Source organism: Solanum verrucosum, unplaced genomic scaffold, assembly GCF_900185275.1.
Source record: "Solanum verrucosum unplaced genomic scaffold, falcon-dt-bn FXZP01000255.1, whole genome shotgun sequence".
NCBI lineage: Eukaryota > Viridiplantae > Streptophyta > Magnoliopsida > Solanales > Solanaceae > Solanum > Solanum verrucosum.
Window position 1 is genome coordinate 959,866 of NW_026020006.1, and position 26,975 is coordinate 986,840.

At 35.8% G+C, this 26,975-nt stretch overlaps 2 protein-coding genes across 5 annotated transcripts in view; one reads left to right on the top strand and one right to left on the bottom strand.

Moving 5' to 3' along the window:
• The window catches only part of LOC125819708 (serine/arginine-rich splicing factor RS2Z32-like), a 74,841-nt gene that overhangs the window by 46,339 nt on the left and 1,527 nt on the right, over window positions 1-26,975 (top strand). The window contains exons 2-4 of one of the 2 annotated variants that reach the window (XM_049499184.1): window positions 25,622-25,739; window positions 26,411-26,450; window positions 26,586-26,681. In XM_049499184.1, coding sequence (XP_049355141.1) covers window positions 25,633-25,739; window positions 26,411-26,450; window positions 26,586-26,681 — 243 coding nt within the window. In that variant the 5' untranslated portion in view covers window positions 25,622-25,632. Of the gene's footprint in view, window positions 1-25,620; window positions 25,740-26,177; window positions 26,451-26,585; window positions 26,682-26,975 lie in introns of those variants that run through there. The other variant, XM_049499185.1, reaches the window with a different exon arrangement.
• On the bottom strand, window positions 473-23,017 carry LOC125819704 (SAC3 family protein A). 3 transcript variants are annotated; one of them, XM_049499177.1, is made up of 14 exons: window positions 22,763-23,017; window positions 21,623-21,691; window positions 19,228-20,076; window positions 18,026-18,466; window positions 14,224-14,325; window positions 10,450-10,547; window positions 9,832-9,994; window positions 6,771-7,199; window positions 6,513-6,653; window positions 6,268-6,327; window positions 5,125-5,255; window positions 3,905-4,038; window positions 3,594-3,823; window positions 473-1,027 (listed from the first exon to the last, which is right to left on the bottom strand). In XM_049499177.1, exons 2-14 carry the CDS (start codon window positions 21,674-21,676, stop codon window positions 926-928), a joined length of 2,934 nt encoding a protein of 977 aa, XP_049355134.1. In that variant the 5' UTR covers window positions 21,677-21,691; window positions 22,763-23,017; the 3' UTR covers window positions 473-925. The 3 variants fall into 3 exon arrangements, with proteins under 3 accessions (XP_049355134.1, XP_049355133.1, XP_049355135.1); XM_049499176.1 differs by having other exon boundaries at window positions 6,771-7,265; XM_049499178.1 differs by lacking the exons at window positions 21,623-21,691; window positions 22,763-23,017 and having other exon boundaries at window positions 6,771-7,265; window positions 19,228-19,596; window positions 19,695-19,907.

Consider the following 26,975-nt stretch of genomic DNA (forward strand, 5'->3'; position numbering starts at 1 on the left):
TAAAAGAGACAAAATTGCTATCAAAAGAACCAAGAAAAGTAAAGAAACAGAAAAAGGTAATAAGTTTAGTCCCACATTCATACACATCTTAAAAGGCATTTTCAAGGTAAAGCAATTGACTTGGTGACCAAATCTAAGGAATAAATTAAAAAGGGTGCAACTATACTGATTACACCTAAATACATATCTACTTAACCTACCAATTAAGAATCTAGATTAGTCAGGCAAGTTGACATTAACGATCCAACTAATATAGATTCACACCAGATAGGGCCCAAGAAGTATCCATTCACATAGCTCAAAATTCGAGACCTCTAGCTAAAAGGGGGAAGAAATCTAATCATCTCACCGCACCTCTTGATGGTTGGTTCCTTCCATATCACTCAATCACATTGATTATTTTGCCTTTTCTAGTAAAGCAAATATGAAGGAAAAACAACATAAACAGAAATGTTCAACAGAAAAAAGGATGAAACAGAAAGTGGTATTATTAAGCTTTGTCGAATCCTAACATGTCGGATCAACAAAATCGGCGAATTTCGAATCACCTATCTTACAACTGTAGGCTAGGTAAGCAAATATACATCAATTCTGGATCCAAACTACAGTACAGGTAGCTGTTGCTTATGATTATGGTCCCTCTATCTCTATGTATATTGCTGTCTCTAAAAGAATCAAGAATTCCCCAATCAGAGATTAAACCACAGGATTGGGCCATTACACATACATCCCCCACACCAGTAGAAACAGCTTCTTGCAGTACACGTTTTACAATTATCCGACTTTTGTATTGTTGTAATCAAACGAACCTTGTCGAGTTCCTGTATGAATACCCAGGACTGGATTTACTTTCCCCTTGTATCTGGAGCAGAAGCATTGTCCTAGCATTGGATCCCCCACTATTGTCAACAAGTGAATGAGGTTCCTACACCAGATTTCGTGTCAAAAAATCATTAACAGCGAGACTGGCATCTCCATGTGACACAGCATCTTCAGGTTCTGGCATATAGAGAGTTGACACAGATGCCTGCACATTTTAGGAACAAATGAACTGTCAGCGTATAACATTTCACGGAAGAAAACAAAAAAAAAAAGAGAAAAACCAAAAGGAGTGAACAAAGTTTGGACCAAGTTAAGGTGCTAATATAAAATCCCCTGATCATAACAGATCTACATAAACAGTTGCTAAAAGCATCCATCTCATAAAGAAAGAAATATAATTCTAAATATTCATTTAGAAGAATGGTTCTTGAACAGTAGATTAAGAGGAGCAGAAGAATAAGAAGATAGAAACCATTTATACCTGATTGGGAACAACACAAGAAAAATCGAGAAAATGTCGTCTGAAGAATGAAGTACAACCCCTAGGGATAAATACTGCAGAAGAATTCTTTTTCATATTGAAAGTCTCCAACAGAAAGGAGAAAGGAACCTGAACTTTGTGAACCAGTTACGAGTGATCCTCGGGTGTTTTAGATTCTTTTTTTATTTCATAACTGAGAAATCCTCAGTGTGTAAGCTGGCCGAAACCCAATTAGCCCACAGGTTCAAAAGTCAGCACAGTATGAGCCCATCCCTCTACGTTATACATATATACCAGGTACTAGGGGTGTTCACGGAAAACAGAAAAACAAAAGAAGAAATAGACATTTTTTGGTTCGGTTTGGTTTTGGTTTTGGTTTTAAATTTTAAAAACTGACAATTTGGTTTGGTTTTGGTTTGAAGGAATAAATAACCGAATCAAATTGACTACACAAATACCTTAGTTAAAAATTATGAAGAGTGTATTTTTATTCACAATTTTTAAAATTTTACGGTACAAACTAGCTCAACCCCAAAAGCTAAGCCCATGAAGAAAGAATTGTCCAAGATCATATAAGGAGACCAAGGACCCTTATCCCACCTATGTGAGACTCCAACACTCCCACCCACCACCCCACAGGCCCAGAGCTGGACATTTGGACCGTGGACAATATAAGACAAAACATTAAAGCAATGAATTGGGATGGAATGGGCTCTAATACCATAATAAAGAAATGGACCTTGGGCCTAACTCAACCTCAAAAGTACGTACATGAGGTGAGGACTGTCCAAACCATATAGAGAGACCACCGATCCCCTTTACCCTCGATGTGGGACTCTTCACACGCGCACCCCTCACACACAAGAGACATATGGAGCGTGGGCAATTTTAATATGGGGTCCAGCATCGGAAAATTTGAATTGAAATGGGTCCTGCTCTAGTATTATGTTAAATGGACCTTGGACTTAACTCAACCCCAAACGCTAGCTCCGGGAGAATCGCCAAGACCATAAGAAGAAACCAAGGACCCCTTATCCCACCAATGTGGAACTCCAACATATTTATTGCACTATTGGTTCATAATCTAGGTATTTGCTTTATACTAATTAAATTATTTACCTTTACTTTCTAGTTCCCGTTGTAGTCTTTATTTTGATAATTACAAGATTCTATTTCATGTTCAAAATAACTTCTTTGTGAGTCCTTTAATTATTCATCATTGTTTAATTCAATTATCATCGAGATATCTTGGTAAATCACAACGTAAGAAGTTTTATCAAGTTCCTTTAAATGGCTAAATTCTTGGACAATGCATACAATTTTCTCAAAGAAGCTACATATATAACTTGTATATATATAGTTCTTTCTTCCCTTAAAAGAGTAATTGATTTGGTAATGAAATGTTGAAAATAGTTGATCTAATATGTGCTTGGAGGTATATTGTCATGCATTTAAAAAAACAGCAAAAATCGAACTAACCGACAAAAACTAAAGCGATGAAAAAACCAACTTAATTGGTTTGGTTTGATTCCAACATCTGAAAAACCGACTTAACTGGTTTGGTTTCCTTTTAGAGGCAAACCAACCCAAAACCGAACCATGAACACCACTACCAGGCATTGACATGGTTCGAGCTCGTGACATGTGCCGGATTGATTGCATAACACGAGCATACATCATTGACAAGACCAGAAGGCTTTACAAAATTTGATCTAGAGTTGAGGGGTTTGACCAATATTAACCATGGTAGACCAGTGTTAACTACGAGCTGACCAAGTTTTGACCACTATTAGAGTTTCTAGGATGAATCGAGCATGGCTCCACACGTCCCACTAGCCCAAGATTTTGTTATGTTAGCACTTCTATTATCTTAAGTACTTGGACTTGGGCCCAAGCCCATTGTTTAGCTAGTAGTATTGAGTTTGAGTAATGTGCATTTTTTACCTAGTTTTGAATGATATGTTTGTGAGGCTCTATATAGAGACCTTTTGGGTTCTTGAAGAACTCCTTGGGTTGCTATTGAAGGTGTATCTTCCTCTAGTAAATTTCATATCTTTGGATCAATTGTTAGAGGATGTAATAATTTTCATATACTAATTGTGGCTGAATTCTATCAATTTGGTTCCTAGATCCTATCTTTCTATCTCTTGTCTTAGTCTATTCTTATTTTCTTTGTGAATTTTCCTTGTTTGCTATTTCTTTCCATTGTCACCTATCGACACATCCATACCATGCTACTTGTAGAGCGGTTGGCATTAAATACTTCTGTATAAATCAGGAGGCAACGCACCTTTGCATCAAACTGCATCTCTCCAGAACTATCGGAAGTGAGGCATGCACCATGGGCTTTCAACCATTCCACACAATCCTCAGCACCATCTGTGTCCTCGCTTTCTTCAGTTGTTGATACGACACTTGTGAAGCCTAGAACCTGGGCAATGTAGGTGACCGGAACAGTAGGCCGATTTGAACGAGACATACATCTAACAGCCGCATATCGCATTTTATCAGCATATAGATCTGCAAAGACAAGTACACATTATCAAATTTAGCAAAAAAAATGCTATAGTTAAATTATCAACCATTCAGAACAAAACACACCCATAAGACACGTGTTAAGATTAGGAGCTGTCTTGTATAATCTGAAGTAGGCAACATAGTTTCCAGTGGACACAGCTGCTCGAACTGATAGAGCATGTTTAACAGCATCGTTCTGTCTAGCCTCTGCTGGTAATCTGGAAAAGGAAAATGCACAACAAAATAGTTTAACATTGCAAGTTTGATAAGAGGAGGTTTTCCAGTATGTATTGACCATATTTTGAGCAGATTTTCTCAAGCTACCAGCACCCAGGTGTATGGAGATTGAAGCCAGATATACTATGAGTTTGACAAAAATAATGGATTAGACCACAGAAAGACTACAATCCACTTTCACTCTGTGGCACTAGTGTTACCTTTTGCAATATAAAATAAACTCCTTTGAGCTATGGACTAAATTGTGACATTTGAGATTTCTATTCAACTTAAACATAACTACATAAGTTGATGCCCTTTTTTCTTTATTCTAGGTTCACTTGAAAGGTAACTTTCCATCTTCTCTTCACACTCTCTGTCTTCTGCTTTCTTCCCCCTCACTCCCTTCCTCACTATCACACCCCTAAAACTCATCCCTTCCCACCTCAAGTCTCTATCTTCTTTTTTCTTTTGGTTTTCTCCTTGCATAACAAATTAAGATGATCAGGGGAATGGACACACTCCTAAATTAAGCATGAGCTTAACTGTTCTGATTTAGCCTAACCTTTGACAAGCTTATGTTTATATTAAGGTCAAAAATGAAAAGGTAATAAAGTTTTGCATAGAGGTCAGGAATTAAAATGCACAAATCTAACTGGCCAGTGAATAGTCATGCAGACTCATAAGTCATAAGTAGCAAAAGATATGAGTTGGTGATCCACACTGGTTGAACCTGTTGCATAGCTAAGTCATAACTAGAAGGAATAAACCATAGAGGATTTGTCAACATCTGTCTGCTGCAATTTAACCTCACAATCATCATTAAGGTTGCAGGAAGCAAGGATGTCACGAATGAAATTATGTTACATGCAAATCTTACCAGATCACCTCTTCTTTTTTTTTTCTACCCTATTGCCGTTGCAGATGCCTAAAAAGGACTAACCAGAGGAACAGCAAAAGTACTTTGGGTGCTCGCAAACCAAATGACAGAATAGAATGGAAGCAGAGAAATAAGCAACACGACAAGACTTGCAAAAGTTTCACAAAAAAGAACGCAAGAAAACCAGTATAGTAAGTAGTTGACTGACCTAGACAACGCTAATAGCAGATCTCTGTTGTTACTAGAGTGCAAAAGAACACAGAGTAGATTATATGCAGCAAATTCCATATCACATCCCTTGATTCCTTCTGCATAAAGCGTTTTTAGCTGCGACTGACACTGCATATACCAGAACTAAGAGAGTAAGTCTAAGAGTAACACTGAAGCAGATAAACCAATGATGTCTTCGCAGCAAATTACACAGTTGTTCATGACATGTCCAAAAACTTTGGTCCAACGCAATTCAATATTGCAATTGTGCCAGCATGCATACTCATTTAAAACAAGAAAAAAATTGAAAAGTTTTAAAAACATATCAAGGTAATAGTTCAGAAAAAAACTTTCCAACACAACCAAACGATTTTTGGGAGGAGGTGGGGAACATCTACATTTCTTTAATCAAAATACATAAGCAGCTATACATATAAATTTACTGCTCAGAACACAATGCTGCTTTGCGTGTTGACAAAGACCAAAGTAGGACGCTAGCAGAAAGAATCTGCATCTAGAAAAGAAAAAGGATATAGGTGAAGCCGGAAAAATGTGGGCAGTGATCCAATCAAGTAATGCCAAAGTACCAATAAAGCATCAGGAAGGAGTGACCCAACATTAGTAGTAAACACCAACAGAGACAAAATGCCATTTATGTATCCACATAATTCAAAATAAGGACTTATTTGTGGCATAAAGTGGACCATTCTTATACCAGAAGTGAACCCTGAAAGGGCTATAAGAACTATAATGGCAATACTAACAAATAATCATATTGCATTTTACCAGCTAAACTTCCCTTGCAAGTGCAGGTGTATAAAAGGATTTGGACCATGGAAAAAGGTAGCATAAATTGTCCATAGAGAGCCAAAAACATTTCACCCTGATATACTTAAACTTCTGGATTGGAAGCCCCAGTAAGGGATTTCACTCTTAACTAAATTCTATAAATTAGTACATAAACTTGACTGTAAAAAGGATCCAGCATTCACTAACATTAAAACAAAGAAGTGTCCAACTGAAATATAAACTGTGTGGAAGTACTTTCAAACACACTAGCATACAAGAAACTTCAGAGAGGGATTAAGATTCTAAGAAGTTATGACAAATTCTGCGAGTTCCCACCATGGGAAGGAGATACCTGATTATATTCCGACAAGTCCCCAACTTCTATTGCCAACCGACCATGTGTTTCATACACCTAAAACAGAAGGTGGGTGAAGAAGATATTACGAAGAAAAAATAATACAAGATCTATTGTAAAGAAAGTTCATATCAATCATTTTCAGAAAATAAATTCAGTTCCTAGAATTGCCAGTATATATGATGATGAAAATTTTATGTCTTGCTCCATTTGAATAGTGAAATTATCATAAGGAAATATACCTTGACTGTTAACTCGTTGCGTATGCGTTGGACCGTAAGATCTTGCCGTATTGATTTTAACTGATCACATTTGTAAAGGTAGTTTTTCGGAGAAGTTTGAACCATGTTTAATGCTTTTTCTAAGACTTCTTCTGGTCTCACCTGCAAAAGCAGAATTACTTTTGAGAAATCATCAAAACTTGCGAAGTGAAAATTGTCAATAGATATAATGCATTCCCCTTGAATCTCAAGTAACAACAGAAAGAATCAACAGACTACCGTTGCAGGGTCAGGTGCAGAAGTAAGACGTAAGTAGCGTTTCTCAATTTCCTGGCAGGTTCCTTTGACAGTAAGAGCATCCCAATCAATATCTTCAACAGCACAGTTACCATTTTCCTCAATGTTTTTGCTAAGAACCAAGGCAGTAGCCCTCCTTGCATACACATTTCCAGCTCCTCCATTTCTGGATCGATTATCATTAGCAGCTATGCGACTTCCATGCCCTCTCTCAAAACGTTTTGATCGATTTTCACGCCTCCTTCTTTCCTCTGGTGTATCTGCCGCTGCTCCTGCAGCAGATTTATAGGCTGATTGACTTCGTTCCTTATCACTATCACTGGATGCTTCACCGTTATCTGTCGCATCCATTCCATCACCAACACACTGCCTCTTAGCTGGCCTAAAGACATCAGTTTTGGGGGTTTTCCGCTGTGGTAAAGAAAATTTCACATGACTCGAATTATTCACCTTGTTATCTGACTTTCCACCTGAAAACTGTATGCAATCACTCAGATGAGAGACATTTTATTTGGTCATATGGATCTAGTGCCAAACTAGAATACCCCAGGCTTTAAGATTTAAGTAGCACTAAGCCAAAAAGACCAGTATCAGATGTGCCAATCTCATGTAAGAAAAATCATAGCTGGGTCAGGACAGAGTTCCACTTGTGTACCTAAAACAACAATTTAACACCCCTTGACACAGTAATAGATCCAATGTGATCTTGCCTAAGAAGCCACTTTGGTTCATGCGATGCAAAGAAAAACATAGTATGCTACCTAACCCAAAAAGTAGTCGCTGGTTGATTCCACTTGTATCATACTATTATGCTCTAAGAAACCTGGACTAATAGCCTGTTTGACCAAGCTTTTGGAAGGCCAAAAATGTGTATTTTTTCTATAAAGTGCTTATTTAAAAAAGAGTGAAGTGTTTGACTAAGCTTTTGGGAGAAAACAAGTGCTTTTGTGAGTAGCAGAAGCTGTTTTTCACACGCTAAAAAAACTAATTTCCCCAAAATTGCTTCAAGAAAAAAACACTTAGAAGCACTTCTAAAATCTTGGCCAAACACTACTTATTACTCAAAAGTGCTTTTTAAATTTGATGGCCAAACACAAACTGCTTCTCCCTAAAATTACTTTTTTGAAAAGCACTTTTCAAAATAAGCTGATTCCAATCTCTGGCACAATAAGTATGATAAAGAACTGATAGAATTGAACATATGTTTTGGTTGATACTGTGAGAAATATAGGAGAAGAATATTATTGAATTGTTGTTGTTGTCTACATTATTACATTGAGATCCTATTTATAGACACTAGAATACAATCCTTTACTAAGTAGGATACTATTTACTATTCCTGTTCTTATTTGTATTCCTATTCCTATTCTAAATAGGATTGTATAAACCTATTCCTATTCTAATAGGATTGTGTAAACCTATTCCTATTCTAATATGATTGTATAAACCTATTTTTATTCTAACACTCCCCCTCAAGCTAGTGCATACAATTCATGTACCTAGCTTGTTACAAATGTAATTAACACGAGGACCGATGAGGGGCTTGGTGAGATATCTGCAAGTTGATCAACCGACTTCACAAAATTGACAATCAATCTCAATGTGCTTAGTCTTCTCATGAAATACTGAATTTGATGCATAATGCCGAAAAAACACAGTGTTGGAACTTCCCAAACCAAGCTTGCAAAGACTGATTCAAACCATATAGTGACTTACATAATCAACATACAAGGCTATTAAACTCCCCCTGAGCAACAAAATTAGGTGGTTGCTCCATATAGACTTCTTCACACTGCAGCGGTCGTTGTAAGTGCTCAAAATCTAGTATAAAGTATATGGATCATGTTGGAATCAATAGGCGAGTTGATATTAGACAAGAAAGTCATCGAAATTGGCCGGAACATGCTCATACACCAGAGTATTAGATTTGATGGCTAAAAGTAGTTACAATCTAACAAATAATATTATATGGGTAGGGTCGGAATGATGTCACGATCTAACTAGAAATTAAAAATTATATAGGATAGTTCGAATTGATGGAACGACCCCATTGAAAAAGAAATAATATGGGTAGGATCGGAATGATGGCACGACCCTACTGAAAAAGAAAAATTATATGGGTAGGGTTGGAATGATAGCACAACCCTACGCAAATCAGATTTGAGGAGTCACCGGAAAGACGAATGGAACTATGCAAATCAAATCTGAGGAGTCACTGAAAAGACACAACTCAAATATGCAACTCAGATATGAGAAAGTAGTTCGGAAAAATCCACGGTACTACACAAATTAAATATGAAAAGTAGTCCGGAGAGATGTACGGTACTACGCAAATAAGATATACAAAAAGAGGTAGTCATCGGAAGGATGACAGTGCTACACAGATTAGATATGAGAAAATAGTCACCAGAAAGATACACAGTGACCCAACTTTTGTTAACATAATCATTGGCCGGACGGGCGACATATATGGATAATAGCCACCCGTCGGCAGTGGAAGCTCTTTGATTGTTTACCAAGATCGTAGAGGCTCTGATACCATGTGAAAAATAGAGAAGAATATTAGAGTTGTTGTTGTTGTCTACATTATTACATTGAGATCCTATTTATAGACACTAGAATACAATCCTTTACTAAGTAGGATACTATTTACTATTCCTGTTCTTATTTGTATTCCTATTCCTATTCTAAATAGGATTGTATAAACCTATTCCTATTCTAATAGGATTGTGTAAACCTATTCCTATTCTAATATGATTGTATAAACCTATTTTTATTCTAACAGATACTATGCACATTTAGATTTATCGATCACCAAAAAATAAGGGGACAAAATAATCGGGATAAGTAAACCAGGGAAGGAGCCAGAATAGAAAGTAAAGTCATGAAGCTGGAGAATCCTGGTGCGGATAAATAAGCCACTCGGCAACCTAGACACCACCACCTCTTTAGCTTCTTCATTTCAAGCAAGAAGCTGAAGTTGGTGAAAAATAGAAAGAGATAACTGTAAAACCTTTTATCTTCAAAGGCAGAAAACTATTACCTGTCTATTCCAACTACCATACTTAGAAGCATCAGGAGTGACTGATGCAGGTTGGACGGTTGGTTTCTCCTCTACTAAAGGCTCCCACCTACTTTTGTATCGCCTACTCGGACTTCTTTTACTTTTTGGAGATGAAGAAACTGGAGCTGAGAATATTACTCTTCTGCAGAGAAAAGGAAGAAGTCAAAATAGTCCTTGAATTTGATAAAAGATATCTAACTATGAGGGAAAATTCATCAGTATAAAGGGGAAAAGGCTCATGTTCATGATTATGTTCCCTAATCAGGGAAACTACACTATATATGCAGAAGTGTTTTGCTTTTAACTGTTAAACAAATACTTCAGCAAAAATAAAAATGAATGGGAAAAAGGAGGAACAAGAAGTTTGTTTCTAACTACTGAGGCAAAAATTACTACACTAGCTGTAAGATAACAACCATATGCTAGGTGAAGTACAAATGCAGAGACGAGATACAGTAATTGACATTCATGCCCTATGACAGCTACTTTGGAAAGTCACACATGCGTGCATTGTATATATTTAGATTTTTGTGTGAGCACACAACATGTGCATGCATAAGGTTTGCATATCAGTTTTGGGAAGAGTAGATAGCATACTCCTTCTTATCTGCATCCACACTGGACATGGGGAAAAGAGGCTCGGTGTCCCAGTCTCTCGTATGAAGTGAACCATCAGCAGTTGCCTTAGTGATAATCTGCAGATTATGGTACATTTAAGTAACAGAGGGGGCAAGACAAAGAACCACGCATCAATAAAACGACATATCATTATAGTGCAAGTAAATCAAATGTTACTCGATCAACTATGACTCATTATGTTGCAAACAGCTCAAACATTACTCAATAATATCAGCACTGACACTACTGTAGATGGGATGCAAAATAATAGTTAAATAGAAGAGCCATGAAAGGACGACCATGGCTATGAAGAGTTGTACAATGAGCAATACAAATTGTACTATGTACTTGATCAGTTGATCTTATCTTATTTCCTTACCAATTGCCTCTAGACACATGTAATATAATGGGTCCATTCTCTTTATAGCATTTCAATTTAATTGTCCATTATAAATTTAAAATGTCAAGCCATTATCAGTTTCATTCATATTTTGTGGACCCTATTTGTCATTCAAGCTTCACTAAATGTCATCAACATACTATATGTTCAATCAAATGTAATAGTAATATTTTTTTTATTTGGTCCGATAATTTTTCTTTCAAACTTGTATTATATGTAACTATAATTCATTTAAAAAAGAACTTTATTAAAAGACATTATCAATTAAATCTAGATAGAAAACTTACAAACATAACTTGTGATTTGAAACTACATGTAATGATTTTTCACTAGACATAAGTGACGCAAATACTTTTTAAGTATGTATCATCTAACCATGATCAAAACATTTAAAACTAATATTTATCATGCTAACAAAGCTAAAACTGTATTCCAATAAATTTCATTTTCATCTTTAAGATAGACAACATAAACGTAGTTTTACTCGTAGTTTCTATTATTTTGTGATATACAAAAAAAAAACTAAACAGAAATGTTGTCGTGTGTTAGATAAAAATGGTATTTTATTATTATTTAATAAGATGAATCAATTACTTGACTTAATATATTAATAGCTTATTAAATTTGCCAGTCAATTTTATTTCGATGCTCAAACTAAGACTTGTTCCGATTGAACACCTAAACACACGATAAAGTGTTAATATTAGATATCTTTGGTAAGATTTTGAGGGGGGAAAAAAACTGTGCGCGTGTTACAAACGCCTATTAGCTATAGTTATGTTAACTACATAAAATATGTCATCTCATTTAATTATATAAATCTACCCCATTGGAACATCCTTGAGGTTTATGACTTGTTGATATGAGGCTAACACATAATTAAAGAATGTGGCATTTCAAATCCAACACATGTTTATTATTTAATTCAATTTTGTGTATGACATAATGTTTAAAAAACATATTAGATTTTTATTTTTATTTTTTGATAACCGAGAAATCCGTCTGTGACCCGCCCTTTGGACCAATCACAGCCTTCTAATCTCGGTGGATAGTGAGCCCTCCCCTCTACCCTTCTCCACTTAAATACCGGGCTTCGCTTTGCATGGTGTGGGCTTGAACCTGCGACCTAAGCCACAAATCCTCCGCCTTTTGCCACTCGAGCTAGGCCTTGGGGGCAAAAATATTAGATTACATACTCTTCTAATGTTAGTTGTGGCAACTTAAATAAATTACGCATAATTTTTTTTAATGCCCATTATCACTCTCTGTTGTGTTTACCTGAACATATTAAAAATTAATTTATTGTTTAAAAATATAATTGACCACGTACAAATACAATTAAAGACTGTAATGTTGGCCCGTTAACGGGCCTTTTCATATCTAGTACTTCTTCGTTTCAAAAAGAGTGGCCTAGTTTGACTTGGTACGAAGTTTAAGAAAATAAAGAAGACTTTTGAAGCTTGTGGTCCTAAATTAAAGTTATGTCAAATGTACATAATTGCCCCTTAATCTTGTGGTGTTAAACATGCCACGTGTGGAAAGGTGAAAGTAAAATGTTACCAAAAAAGGAAAGAAGTCATTCTTTTTTAAACAAACTAAAAAAGAAAGGAGGTCATTCTTTTTTAAACGGAGGGAGTAATAGTTAAGGCAGAAAGATCATTGTAGGTCACAAACCTCATAAACAATACAATCCCAACACTCAAGTTAGCAGTTTGCTTCATTACTACAATCTGTTCAATGTAATAGGCTGCTGCATGAGTAGCTAATACAAAAAATATTGAGGAAGGGAGAGGGTTCTGACAGTAGAGACATCCCTACAAGTGCAAAAAGAAATTTCAAATCTTAAAGCACTTGCACATTGAATACAATTGAGAATACAGTCTTGCAACCAAAGAAGTTACTAATCAGGTATACTCAGGGTTATATTTTTTGGACATAATATATATATATATATATATATATATATATTCAACTCTTTACTTGAACTCAACCTCCATAGATGAGTGAAAAAGGGAAGGCTGTGTTTTTGCTTGTATATAGCAATACCTACGTGGTGATGTATTTATGGAATAAAAGTACTAGCCCAAAAGAAAAGGTAGAGAAAAGAAGGAAGTCTTTTGGTAAATCAGGTTAGGAAAACAACAACAACAAACCCAATGTAATCCCACAAGGAGGGTCTAGGGTGAATTAAGATTTTATTGGCTGCATTATGCATTTCAATTCTAGGTGTTCATCGATGAATTCCTCGGGTGTTTTCTCTAGCTCTATAGAAGTAAAAGGAGGTGCCCTGTGTCCTATTCTACCCTTCAAATTTGCCATCACGATTACTGATGCCACAGAATTATAAAACCAAAGATGCTGGAATGATGTGATTGACAAATTCAAACTCAAGTTGAAGACACAAGACATGCCCTCATCAGGACCTAAAACTAACCTTTTGTCACTTTACCTTATCCAGAGCTGTGAAGCAGAACTGAACACGCCATTAAGTAATGAATGTCAACTAGAAACAAATAAACATGATGTGGATGGTGAAAGAAAGCAGATTGCTATCAGATATAGAACTACTATAATGTTCTTATCAGAAGCACCTTCTAGAAGCCCACCACTGAGAAAATGCATTACGGACAAAAACAACCAGCATAATTAGGTTCTGGGTACCCATTAAAGGTAAAAACAAAAGCTCTAAGAGGTGGGACAAGTAACAAAGGGTGAAATGTTCATATAGGAAGCAGTTGAAAACATTAAAAAGGTCTCGGAAAACATTAAGATATCTACTGTAGTTCCCTCAAAGGCACAGAACAAAAAAATCACCAGGAGGACTTCAATCTAACAGGATCATACTCCAGTACATAATATATAAGGAACCTTCGTCTTCATTCAAATCCCAAATGTATACTTGTGAGCTGAATCAGTCAATCTGTCGAACCTCTAAAATATTATGTTTTATCCATCTTCAAAACCCTTCTGTTGGGAAATGTTATGTCTATGTAGTGCTAAAAACCCATATGTTATGTACTATAAAAATGAGTATTCAAGTAAGTTATCAGTTTCAAAAAAAAAAATGTGTATTCAAGTCTCTAATTTTAGTTCTTTCTAAATTTTCTGGCAACATCATCATCGATGCCACTTCACTTTTTGAGCCAAATTAGTGCTCTTCACTCTATGCTCTAGCAATTCATAAATTGGAAGTTACTCAATTGCTGCTTGCTAAACTGGCTATAAAGCATTATTATCTCCATACAATCTGAAAATTCTTCATTAAGTCTCGATAATATCTATGCAGTATGCATTACATGGCAAGAACTGGAAAACGACCAAGAGAGAAAATCTCAAAAATACACTTAAGATACCTCCTTCATGACAGCTTGGGATGCCACCATTTGAGTATCATCCTTGCAACGAGCCAAAGCCCTTTCAACATAACCACAAAGTGATTTAGGAAAAGTATCAGGCTGCAGACAACAGAAAGATCACTTTAGTTAAGCAAGGAAAATAAATAATCTGACACTTATTTGATGCAATGCAACAAAAAATACCATGTTACACATGTCACCATTATCCCAACTATATAGTCAACATTATCCTAACTATGTAGTTACCACTAGAATAAAATACCAAGGTTTCTCAGATTGTGTGGCGACAAAGGTACAAAACACAACCAAGGAGCAGTTAAAAATTTCATCAATAAAACCTAACAGTTGAACTGTCAATCATAACAACATAGAAGATTGGATCATCAAAGTATCATATAAAAAAAGTTGCTCCTTAGAAGTTCAGCAAAATCAGAAGTCTTACCAATATCGAAATTTCCTGTAGAAGTGATTAAACCAAGTTAATACAAACCTACCAGTTTAGCAATAATAACTATATCATTATTTCAACATCAACTTGAAAAAGAGAATCCAAAATTGAAAAACCCGTTAAGAGTATTTCAAGTGAAATATGGATGTTAGCTCTATAGCTTAGAAAGAGGCTACAAATCCTTTTTTTTGTGAGCTTAACTGATCTATCCTTGTAAAGCTTGCATCTTCTTGATGCCTTGAAATGAATCTACTTACTTCATCCAAAAAAAAAAGTGAAATAATTGCACTCATTAGTTCTGGCTTAGATAGTTTGTATAGTTAGCCAGAGATTTTTTTTGTAAGCTCAAATGACATATCTTGTAAATCTTGCATCTTCTTGATTCTGTTATTAATACCACTCATCTTATCAAAAAAAAAAAGTCCTCTGCATAACTATTCCGCCAATATTGCCCATAATATAAACCTTCCTTACTAAAAGCACACAAATCAAAGAAAATATGGAACTCCAGGCATTAAATTAAGTTAATCTTGCTAGTATTGATAAAACGATACCACACACCAAATACACTTGACAAGTCACTTCCCAAATGCACTTATACATATTAGACTATTGGAGGTTCATTGATTATTTATAGGGCAATATTAGTACTATATCATTCTTGTCAAACGCATAGGATAATTTGCTATTAATAGGATTTAATTAGCTTTGTTAGAATAGGAATAGGTTTATACAATCCTATGAGAATAGGAATAGTAATAGAAATAGAAATAGGAATACTAAATAATATCCTACTTGGTAAAGGATTGTATTATAGGGTCTATAAATAGGATCGATCTCAATGTAATAATGTAAACAACACAACAATTCAATAATACAATAATATTTTTTTCCTATATTTCTCACATGGTATCAGAGCAGGGCCCGTCTCACCCGATGTTGGGGGCCCCAAAATCAAAAATTGCCCACACACCAGGCGTAAGGTGGGGTGTTAAAGAATGACAAATGTCCCACATCAGTGGTTAATGAAATGGGTGGACTCCTTATAAGGCTTGGGCAATCCTCCTCCCTTTGAGCTAGCTTTTGGGGTGTGAGTTAAGCCTAAGACCTAATTTAACACCTAATTTAACATGTTAAAGAATGACAAAAGTCTCACATCGGTGGTTAATGAGATGGGTGGACTCCTTATAAGGCTTGGGCAATCCTCCTCCCTTTGAGCTAGCTTTTGGGGTGTGAGTTAGGCCTAAGACCTAATTTAACATGGTATCAAAGCCTATACGATCTTGGTAGAAAATCTAAGAGCTTTCGCTGCCGGCAGGCGGCTATTCCTCATATATGTTGCCCGTCTGGCCAACAATTATGTTAGCAAAAGTTGGGTCAGTGACTACTTTCTTATATCTAATTTGTGTAGCACCGTGCCATCATTCCGGTGACTACTTTTTCATATTAAATTTTTGTAGCACCGTGCCATCATTCCAGTGACTACTTTTTCATATTTAATTTGTGTAGCACTGTGCTATCATTCGAGTGACTACTTTTTCATATATAATTTGTGTAGCACCGTGACATCCTTCCGGTGACTACCTTTTTTTTGCATATCTGATTTGCGTAGCACCGTGCATCTCTCCAGACTACTTTTCATATTTAATTTGTGTAGTACCGTGGATTTTTCCGAACTATTTTCTCATATCTGAGTTGCATAGCATCATGTGTCTTTTTAGTGATTCCTCATATTTGATTTGCATAGTTCCATTCGTCTTTCCGGTGACTCCTCAAATCTGATTTGCGTAGGGTTGTGCCATCATTCCAACCCTACCCGTATAATTTTTCTTTTTCAACAGGGTCGTGCCATCATTCCGACCCTACCCATATTATTTATCTTTTTCAATGGGGTCGTTCCATCAATTCGAACTATCCTATATTATTTCTATTTTCTAGTTGGGTTGTGACATCATTCCGACCCTACCCATATAATTTTATTTCTTAGATTGTGACCACTTTTAGCCATCAAATCTAATACTCCGGCATATTAGCATGTTCTGGCCAGTTTTTCGATGACTTGTTTGATATCGACTCATCTATTGATTTCAACATGATCCATATACTTTATACTAGATTTTGAGCACTTACAACGACCGCTGCATTGTGAAGAAGTCTATATGGAGCAACCACCTAATTTTGTTGCTCAGGGGGAGTTTAGTAGCCTTGTATGTTGATTACGTAAGTCACTCTATGGTCTGAAACAGTCTTTGCAAGCTTGGTTTAGGAAGTTCCAACACTGTAATTTTATCACTCTATGTTTTATCGGCATTATGCATCAAATTCAGTATTTCATGAGAAGACCAAGCACATTGAGATTGATTGTCAATTTTGTGAAGTCAAGTGATCAACATGCAGATATCTCACCAAGCCCCTCATCAGTCCTCGTGTTAATTATATTTGTAACAAGCTAGGTACATGAATTGTATGCACTAGCTTAAGGGGGAGTGTTAGAATAGGAATAGGTTTATACAATCTTATTAGAATAGGGATATGTTTATACAATCCTATTAGAATAGGAATAGGTTTATACAATCCTATTAGAATAGGCATAGCAATAGAAATAGAAATAGGAATACTAAATAGTATCCTACTTGGTAAAGGATTGTATTCTAGGGTCTATAAATAGGATCTCAATGTAAAATGTAAACAACACAACAATTCAATAATATTCTTTTCCTATATTTCTCACAAGCTTCATATCATTATTTTTGAAGAAAAAGTTCGGCAAGTTATATGAGAAGACGGATCCTAAGAAGTGCCACTTAACCAAGGGTGTAAAGAGGTCTAATCAATGCATATATGGAAGTTTGGAGAATGGCTGGCCCCTCCAATTGGTAATTTGGTTTTAGATGAAGTGAGTTGTTTTGTTAATGGCATCAAGTAGATGCAAATATAGTACAAAAGATAGTAAGTACACAAAAGAGCTTGTTAGCTCCATTACAATATGTACCCCCCTCGAATTGGTTAATGCATTGGTTTTCAAATTTTCTCCGACAAATTATCCGTAATGACTCCTCATCAAAAAGTATCACTTGACCAGTTCTAAGAGAATCTTACAACAACATACCCAGTGCAATTCCACAAGTGGTGGCTGGTCTAAGAGAAGCTTACAACAAACATAAAGGAATACTAGCACAGAAAACTTCTAATTGACTATCAAGATGAAAGACTATCAAGAAGCAAGTGAAAACTTTATCATCTTAGTCAAGCATCTAAACTCTCCCCATCAATTATGCAAACTTATGTTACAAAACTCAATTTGTGACTGCATGTCTTGCTGAAATGATCAAAGTAAAAAAGGTATCTGACCTTGAGAGCATTATCTGCAGCATTAGATGATACTTTTTCATTAGTTTTTGGTAAGGAAACGCTGACATATGCAGGTCGGGCCACTGCATTAGTTGTAGAGCTTTGCATATCCAGCTTTGGTAATCCCATGGTCATGGTTGAAGTTATTCTAGGGTTTGTGGGAATCTGTAGTTTGCTAGCACTACCTGTGTCTGCTGGTGTAACAGTTTGCTGCACAGTGGGCAAGGATGACTGATAATTATAGGGCATCTGATAAGAGGCTTGATATTGTGTACTTGGTCCTTGGGGACATGAAGAACTTTGTTGAAGGTTTTCATGAGAAGGGGTTATGTCTAAAGGCTTTTGACCATAAGACTGTACTGGATCAGGTTGCTGATTTTGGAAAGAGGGAGCCCAATGTTTCCAGTAACTATCATGAACATTTCCACCTACAGCAGGAGACTGACCCAAAAAAAAATTGAAAGTTAAGTTAATCAGGCTAATCAAAAAGAACTCCATAATGTACATAACATGAAGGGAAAGAGAAATGAAGTTGCTTTTCTCAATGTACTGAGTATTGAAAAGCAAAAACAAATGAGGCACTGACTGCAATGACAGTAGATAACATGTCTTCTTCTGGTGAATAGCTGGCACTCAACAACTCGCACAAGATAGAAGTTGAATATCCAGATTATTAAATGTATAATAAACACGAAGTGATATTTAGACAGCAGAGTTAAAAGAGCATACAAGGCATTGCTTACCAGATCTTTAGCAGCTTGTTGAACAAAAGAACAACTAAAATAGCAAATTAACCTAAAATATGAGTGTAATACATGATTTATCACCATCTTTTCCATCTCTTTGATTACTCAACATGGTTTTGAATTTTAAGAGGGTGTTTGGATTGACTTATTCTAAGTAGTTTTAGGCTTTTAAGCTCTTTTTTATTTTTGGAGGTGTTCGGGAAAGACAAGAAGTGTTTTAATCACTTTCTTTTAGGCTGAAAAAGTACAAAAATAAGCTAAAAGCCAAAAGGGTATTCCCAATTTATGGCTTTTAGCTTATAAGCTACTTAAAAAAAGTCTATCCGAACACCTCCTAAGTGAATTACATGACAATTGATATTCACATAGGAGTTTCTACGCATGCATAAAAGTCATCTATTATAAGTAAAACTCCAACAGAGTAACTTATTTGTGAATTGCATATAAAGGAAAAACCTGCACCGCAGACAATGCCGGCAAACCAGATTCTGGCTTGCCAGGTGGAGCATGAGATGCCGGAGCCTGGACACCTGAAGCTGAGTATCCCGCAGGAACAGGGCAACTTAGACTGGATACATTAGAAACGGAAATATTTTCTGTTCCAGGAGCACAGGGGACATCATTTTGTGTATGGTTGTAATAATCGGCCCATTGCTTGTACTGTTGTTGATACTGTGAAGCCGCAGGAGCTGTGGTAGAACTGTATGCGGCATTCGAATCAGAGTTGTAGCTTGGATACTGATGGGAAGTGTATGTTGCATATTGTCCTTCATGCCACGCGTTCGTCTGGGTATTGTAAGCACCACTTGTGTAACCTCCAGATGTCTGGTAATCACCAGGATTGTAGTAAGTGCTTGAATAACTTGCAGGCCCAGCATAAGACCCTGTATTCTGTAATGAGGAAAGGGGCTGATAAGGAGCACCTGTATTTTGATATGCTCCTGATGGCTGAGGATAGGATTGATTAGGTTGTTGTTGATAGCCATTATAGTAAGCAGCATATCCTGTATTGTTGTATCCATAAGGATCAGTACTTTGATAGGTTCCATAGCTACTGTAATCCTGCTGAACATTTGTGGCACCGGAACTTGGTGTAGTAGCACTAGTTGCAACATTCAATCCATCTTGAACATTCCTTGAAGGCGGCACAGCTTGTTGGTCATGATCATAACCAGAATGTGAGACAACTCCATTTTCCCTGGCATAGCTATCTGCACCATGAGCACTCCATGGTGCAACTGTAGAATTTGGAGGGGCGTAATATGAAGACATGTGATGTTGGTTTGGATCGACAGCCTGATGATTCTATATAGGAAAAAAAAGGATTTAAAGTCATATAAAGAGAAATCAACTCACCTATCCAGAACAAAGTATAGCAAGAGTGGTACATGATATAGTTGCAAAAGAATAGTAAATATAAGCAAGTTAAAAGAGTTTGGTGGCTGAGAGAGGAGAAGCATTTAACGCTTTCACCATTCAAGTAAAGAAAACATTTAATCAATCAACGTGTACAATGACAAAATATCATACATGTAGTGAATGTCCTAACCATAAAAGGCAAGAGCACACAGTTTCGGCTCATAAGAAGCAGTTTCTCAACATAAGGATAGTCGGTAGACAATGCATCAAATATGACCTTCACAAAATCTATCTACATTGTTGCCCAACAATGTCCACGATAAGCTACTTGAACATAAACATGCCACGCCAATTTACCAATATTAGTATAGCCCCTCATACTTATATTGATGGATAAAACAGACAAGGCATCTTGATTTACTACTTACAAACATCACCAGCACAAGACTGTCAATTGTGTCTCTCCGGTATCAGAGTGACTTGTCATAGCTACTTCATCAAGAACTCTAACTTTTGCGTATCTCATTACTAACCATTAACAAGTTGTACATACATTTCAAAAAGGCAGTGTTACTATGTGAGAAGTCAAACAACTTTTCTTTAATTATTATTTTTCAAACAATTATTTATTTTTATTTTTTATGAGCATGGTGTCTGGGCTAGCTTTCGAGCACCTCGACTCATTCCACAAGTTATCTACCATCTCCGACCCGCAACAAATATAGGTAACTCTGTCCACTAAGGCTAGGCCAGATGGGAAGAATCACCTAGTGTTTGCTTTGTCTCCACTTCTGAACCTGAGACCACAAGGTTCTCAACCACTTTATTGACCACAAGGCCACACCCTTGGGTGCTATTTTTTTCAAACAATTTTAAGTACTTCCTAACATAAAATCTTGTGATTTCTACTGCTTCTTACAGTTTCTAAATATACAAATGTTATCTAAAATACTCTAAATCGATGTCCAAATTCACACGGACTATTAGATGACCAATGGCAGATCCAAGTACGGGTTCGTGGGCTCAGTAGAACCCATAGGTTTGCGGTCGAACCCTATATTTGTGTGAAAACAGGTACAAATAGAGTTAGATGTACATTTTAGAACTCATCCTTCAACTCAAAACCAAGTAAAACCAACAACACTTATGTTCTGAATCTCCCACTATGCTTACCCACATAACCCTAACACAACAATTCTTTTTGGTATTGATGGAGTAAATATATAAATAATATAAGAAAGAAAAACCAGCAGCAGCACAACTGAAAAACTCACTTCTCTCACAGAAAAGGAAAAAACTGAAACCTTTCAATTCCATGCATCATCCCGTCATTATCTTATGTTCATTTTGACAGCATCATCACAATTTACATATATTAAGTATGTTAAAAAAAATTGCAACAAGCAGAAATCTATATGGACCATAATGTCATACATTTTTTCCAGAAAGGAAGTTTGGATAAGAGAAGAGGAAGTACAATTCGGGTGGTTACCTCCTGTGAACTGGGATCCAAAGTGGTCATAGTAGCACTTCCTTGATTCATCATCCTCTCATTAACATCCTGCTTAACCAAACATTTCAGTATTCAGATATCTATAACAAAACCACCACACCACACCACACAAGAAAAAAGATAGTCATAAATTGAATTGCAGCCTAATGGTTACAACACCTTCTTACATTCATAGGTGGTTCAAATCCCACAAAAGGATCCTTTTCTACACTTCTATCCCGACTATTTATGCGACTACCCCTTACTCCAGCAAATTTTATGCAAGAAAGAACCTAGCCAGGACTAAAACTGCAGCCTAATCATCACATCTCCACCTACCTATGTCACAGGTGCAGGAATCCAAACCTACAAAAGTGGTTTCTACATTTCTATTCCAACTATTTAAGGGATCACCCCTCACTCAAAAATACTTGAAAAAACAAAAGAGAACTAGAAGTACAGCATAATATGCAACTCCACTTACCCACCATTACATGTGCGAGTTCCAATCCCACAAAAAGTGTCCTTCATAAATTTCATCTAGACTATTTGCAAGACCACCTTCAACAACAACAACTACGCCTCAGTACCAAACAAGTTGAGGTCCACTATGCTTTGGATCCTAACTATTACATGTGCAGGTTCCAATCCCACAAAAAAATGTACTTTTTAAATATCATCTCGACTATTTGCAAGTCAACCTTCAACAACAACAATTACGCCTCAGTACCAAACAAGTTGAAGCCGTTATCTAACAACTAAAGAGCTCATATATCATGCTTCCAGCATATACTGATACCAAAATCAGTCAAACCGTAAATATCCTACTTCTACCCATATTATAAGTGCTCGCCATCTCACTTGCATAAAATACCCAACACCCTTAACACATCCGATAAGCATTTACCAACACAAACACTTGTCTTAAGTCTCAACTTGCCTTAAGCCCAAAGTACAAAATGTCAAATTACGGATTTGTCCATTCACCATGTTTATAGGTCCAAAAAAATGGGGAAAAAAAACTAGCTAGAATTGGAACTACAGCTGCAACTTTTCCTACATCAATCATACTTTCTAATCTCACAAAAAGGGGCTTTTTCTAATAAATTAAAATAAATTGGGGAAAAATTAAAAACTAACCGAAATCTGAACAAATTGAACAGCTTGAGCCTTCAAGGAACGAAGAAACAATCAACCTCGAACAAAGCAACACCCTTATATGTATTACCAAAGCAAATTGAGACGAAAAAAACAAAAAAAATATGGAAAAAAAACAGAGAACGATTAGCAACGAAGAACGATTACAAATATCGATTTGGTAAGAAACTACAGTATAATTATGATTCGAAGAACAGAATTTATTCAATGTTGAAGAAGAGATTTTTGATTTATGAAACTAACTTCGGTAGAAAAAACGAAATATGGAGATTTGTGTGTTTATATATGCGTAACTTGATTTTCAGTAGAAACAAGTTTCAACCCGATTGACTTATTCGGGTCGTAATTTGGAGGTCGTTTGAGTTCTTTTTTGCATTTTTAGTTGTTCCTTCCTCCGTCCCTAATTACTTGTCAATTTTTTCTTTTTTTTTTATGACAAAAAAAACCTGCAGTCGCTACCCTTTAGATGCGCACAGGGTAAAACCCTCGCTCATATCTCTAATTATTTGTCCATTTTGACAAATCAAGAAAGGACAAATTCTTTTTACCTATTATACCCTCAATTAAATGACTAATTATTTTGAAAAATGTAGAACTTTTCATCCACTTAATAATTAATAGAGGTAAAATGGTAAATTCACTATGTCATTAATTATTTAATAGATGTGTCAATTCATAAGTGAACAAGTAATAAGGGACAAAGGGAGTATAATGTATGGTTGAGTTGAGTGTGTATTAGAAATAATTTTTTATCCGTTAACGGATAGGTAAAATCTATTTATATTATACATTCTTCGAATTTCAACTGTGTAACTATATGGATACGTTATTGTTGTGTAATATATTATATATGGTTGATCTCTCAATTTCGTAAATCTTCACTGATTAAATGAATTATTATTTTTTAACATTTTTTATTTATTAGTTTATTGTGTTGTTATTTCCAATTTTTGAGATAAAATATATAGTTTATAATAGAGTATATATAACATGTTTTTATACTAAAGACACTTAGTCAACACAATTATACAATTATCGCTTAGAACAATAATTGAGTATCACAAAAACAATTGAGATGAGAAAGAGATCACCGATGAAAGCTTTTAAATAGCTAGAATAGTACCAAACATAATAAATATAAAGAGTACTAGACATGGATGAAGTGAAGGAAGGGGCACAAATAATTTGTAGAAAAAGTATTTTATCTTGTTTAATTGTTTAGGCATCACGTGTTGATTCATGCACTTTATATGAGAGATTGTCAATTACGTGTATAGTAAGAAGTAATCCTTAATAAATGTTAGATGTTCAATTGGTCAGATTCTTAGTTTAGATATCTAAACAAAATTGTATAATTTTCTATTGTCCGAGTTGAAGGTAGAAATACATCAAGATTTTGCGTGCTTACTTATATTGCTTTTGATTTTCATATTATGGATCTTAGTTCACACTTTATGGAATTTCCACTAGAAAAAGAATCCAGACATTTCTCATTTACCTATTATGGAAAACGTTTGGACTCTGTCTCTTTTCCTTTCGTTCTCTTTTTTCTTTTATGAATTGTTATAAAAAATGGTAGACTGCACATAAAAGGATTCGGGTGGGGGGAGCGTCTGCCTCCTCTATATCCAACAACTAAATAAACGGTAAAAATGTAATTTCTTAATTTCGATATAAAGTAAATGAGTACATCAAAATCGGATATTTGTGCACTTCGTCCGAGGAAAAATAAAGGAGGAGGAGGTTTCACAATTGGGGAAAACTCAAATGTGCTTAAGAGTGAGAAGCCCACTCCATGAAACAACAAAACAATAAGCCCATAGCTGTTGCGGCCCAAACACTAGTTATAAAAATCAGAGAGTGACTACACTGTTTACTCTTTTGAACGAATTGGATCTAGGGTTCTTACAATTTTCTGTGCCTTCTTCGATCTGCAGGTAAGCGATTTGCGATTTTCAGACCTTTTTTTCTCATATTTTTGATAAAAATATGTTCTTTCATCATAGATATATGTGCGTGTGCATAATTCATCTAGGAATTGCTATTAATTCCGAGAAATTTGGATGAGATTGTGTTTTTTTGACTCGGAACATTCATTCAAGAGGTGTTTTTTTTCGTTTCTAGTTTTGTTTGGTGTTTTATGGAGCTGGCGTTTGTGCTAAATTCATTTGAAAAAAATGTAATTGAGCTGTTTTTTATTATTAAGAAGTCATATAATTTGAGAAATGAGCTAATTGGGTAATTTCTCTCGGTATGATGAGAATTTGTAATATATATGTGCTTTTTGACCTTGAAAATTCATTCAAGATGCCTTTTTTAGTTTTAGTTTTGTTTGATGTTTATTGAGGTGGCATTTTGTGCTAAAGTGATTGGAAAATAGTAAAGGAGTTATTTTTATGTTTAAGAGATCATATAATATGGGAAAGGAGCCAATTGGGTAGTTTCTTTCAGAGAAGATGTGGTGGTATGATGATATTTTGTATTATATGTTCTTTTTGTAGTTTTGTTTGATGTTTTATTGAGCTGGCATTTTGTGCGAAATTCATTGGAAAAAAGTAAAGCAGCTATTTTTTATGATTAAGAGATCATATAATCTGGGAAAGGAGCTAATTGGGTAGTTTCTTTCAGAGAAGATTCTGCGCTATGATGAGATTTAGTATTATATGTGCTTTTTGACATTCGAAAATTCATTCATTAGGCATTTTTTCAGTTCTAGTTTCGCTTGATATTTTATTGAGCTTGCATTTGTGCTAAATTCATTTGCAAAAAAGTAATGGAGTGATTTTTTTTTTTATGATTAAGAGATAGTATAATTAGGAAAGGAGCTAATTGGGTAGTTTCTTTCAGAGAAGATGCCGCGGTATGATGACAGGTATGGTGGCACGCGCCTATATGTTGGACATTTGTCATCCCGAACGCGATCTCGAGACTTGGAGGACGTCTTTAGCAGATATGGGAGGTAATTTTTTAACCATTCATTAGTTTTATGCAGTGGTTGGAAACATTGTTAATCAAATTTGAGTAGTTCGAAATTGAGATTCCAAGAGAACAAAGATTGAACTTTTTAGTTGTTTATTTTTGGTAGTGGAACGAAATACGCCTGAGTAGAGTAGATTGGATATAAATAAAGGGTTCAAATGGTTGATCTCAACTTGTCCGGTATTAGGTGTTGATTGACTGATTGCTGTACCTAGTAATTATTTATTGTGATCATTTTTCAGAAATGATGTTGCTTCTAGTAGTTCACAATCTTTGTTCTTGGATGTAAGGTGATCTTTGGGGGTAGAGATGAGACACACAAGTCATTACAGTGGCCTTTGTTTTTTTAATTTGTAGAAAATGTGTGAGAGCAACACCCCGTGTCTTGGTGTTTTTAACTCGAATAATGTTTATGAAGGTTTCTATGTTTTTGCCCAATCCGGAGGTTTGTGGTGGGAGGTTGCCCTTGATGGAATTGGTTCCCATTCTTGCGGAGTGTGGCGATTCTTTCTATAATGTTATTGCGTATTTTTTTGATGGAAATGGCACAATCCAAAAAGTGGTGTTTAGTTCATCTTTGAGGGGCGAAGTATCAACCCTTTGGTTCTTATGACTTGATGGCCTTACTGTTTCTGGAACCCATTTACGCAGAGTACGTGATGTGGATATGAAGCGTGACTATGCTTTTGTGGTACGCCCTTCTTTTTCTTTTTTTTCACTTCTTCATTAATGATATTTAATAGGGTTGTAGGGTGATCATCTAATCCTTATTTCATATATTTGTGATTTAAGATTCTCTCTCTTCTCCATATACTGCTAAATCTAGGAGTTTAGTGATCCTCGAGATGCCGATGATGCAAGATATGGCCTAAATGGGCGAGATGTTGATGGAAGCCGCGTTATCGTGGAGTTCGCCAAAGGGGTGAGTAACAGTTTGGATTTGATGTGTTTGTAACTGCAATATCATAGTATCTTTATGTTTTATTTGTGCAACTCTAGACACGTGGACATGTGCATTTTGAATATCAATGCAAAAAAAAAGAACAACTAAAAAGAATTTCAGGCTTTATGCCCAATGAGTGTTAAAATATGGTGGAGCTGGTTTGAACTCAATTATTTTGGAGATGATGCTTCGGTTCTCAATATAAGTATTTTACTCTACATTTGGCATGTCACGGAGGGGAGAAAGAAGATCTTGGTTTATCACTTTTCCTTA

What these genes read in the sequence shown, in the direction of transcription:
- LOC125819704 (XM_049499176.1), bottom strand. Translation starts at nt 21,676, where the DNA reads ATGATGAATCAAGGAAGTGCTACTATGACCACTTTGGATCCCAGTTCA. An exon ending in CTGCAGATAATGCTCTCAAG is followed by an intron (nt 14,326 to 18,025) that starts GTCAGATACCTT and finishes TGTTGTCTGCAG; the next exon opens with CCTGATACTTTTCCTAAATC. An exon ending in GTGGATGCAGATAAGAAGGA is followed by an intron (nt 9,995 to 10,449) that starts GTATGCTATCTA and finishes TTTTCTCTGCAG; the next exon opens with AAGAGTAATATTCTCAGCTC.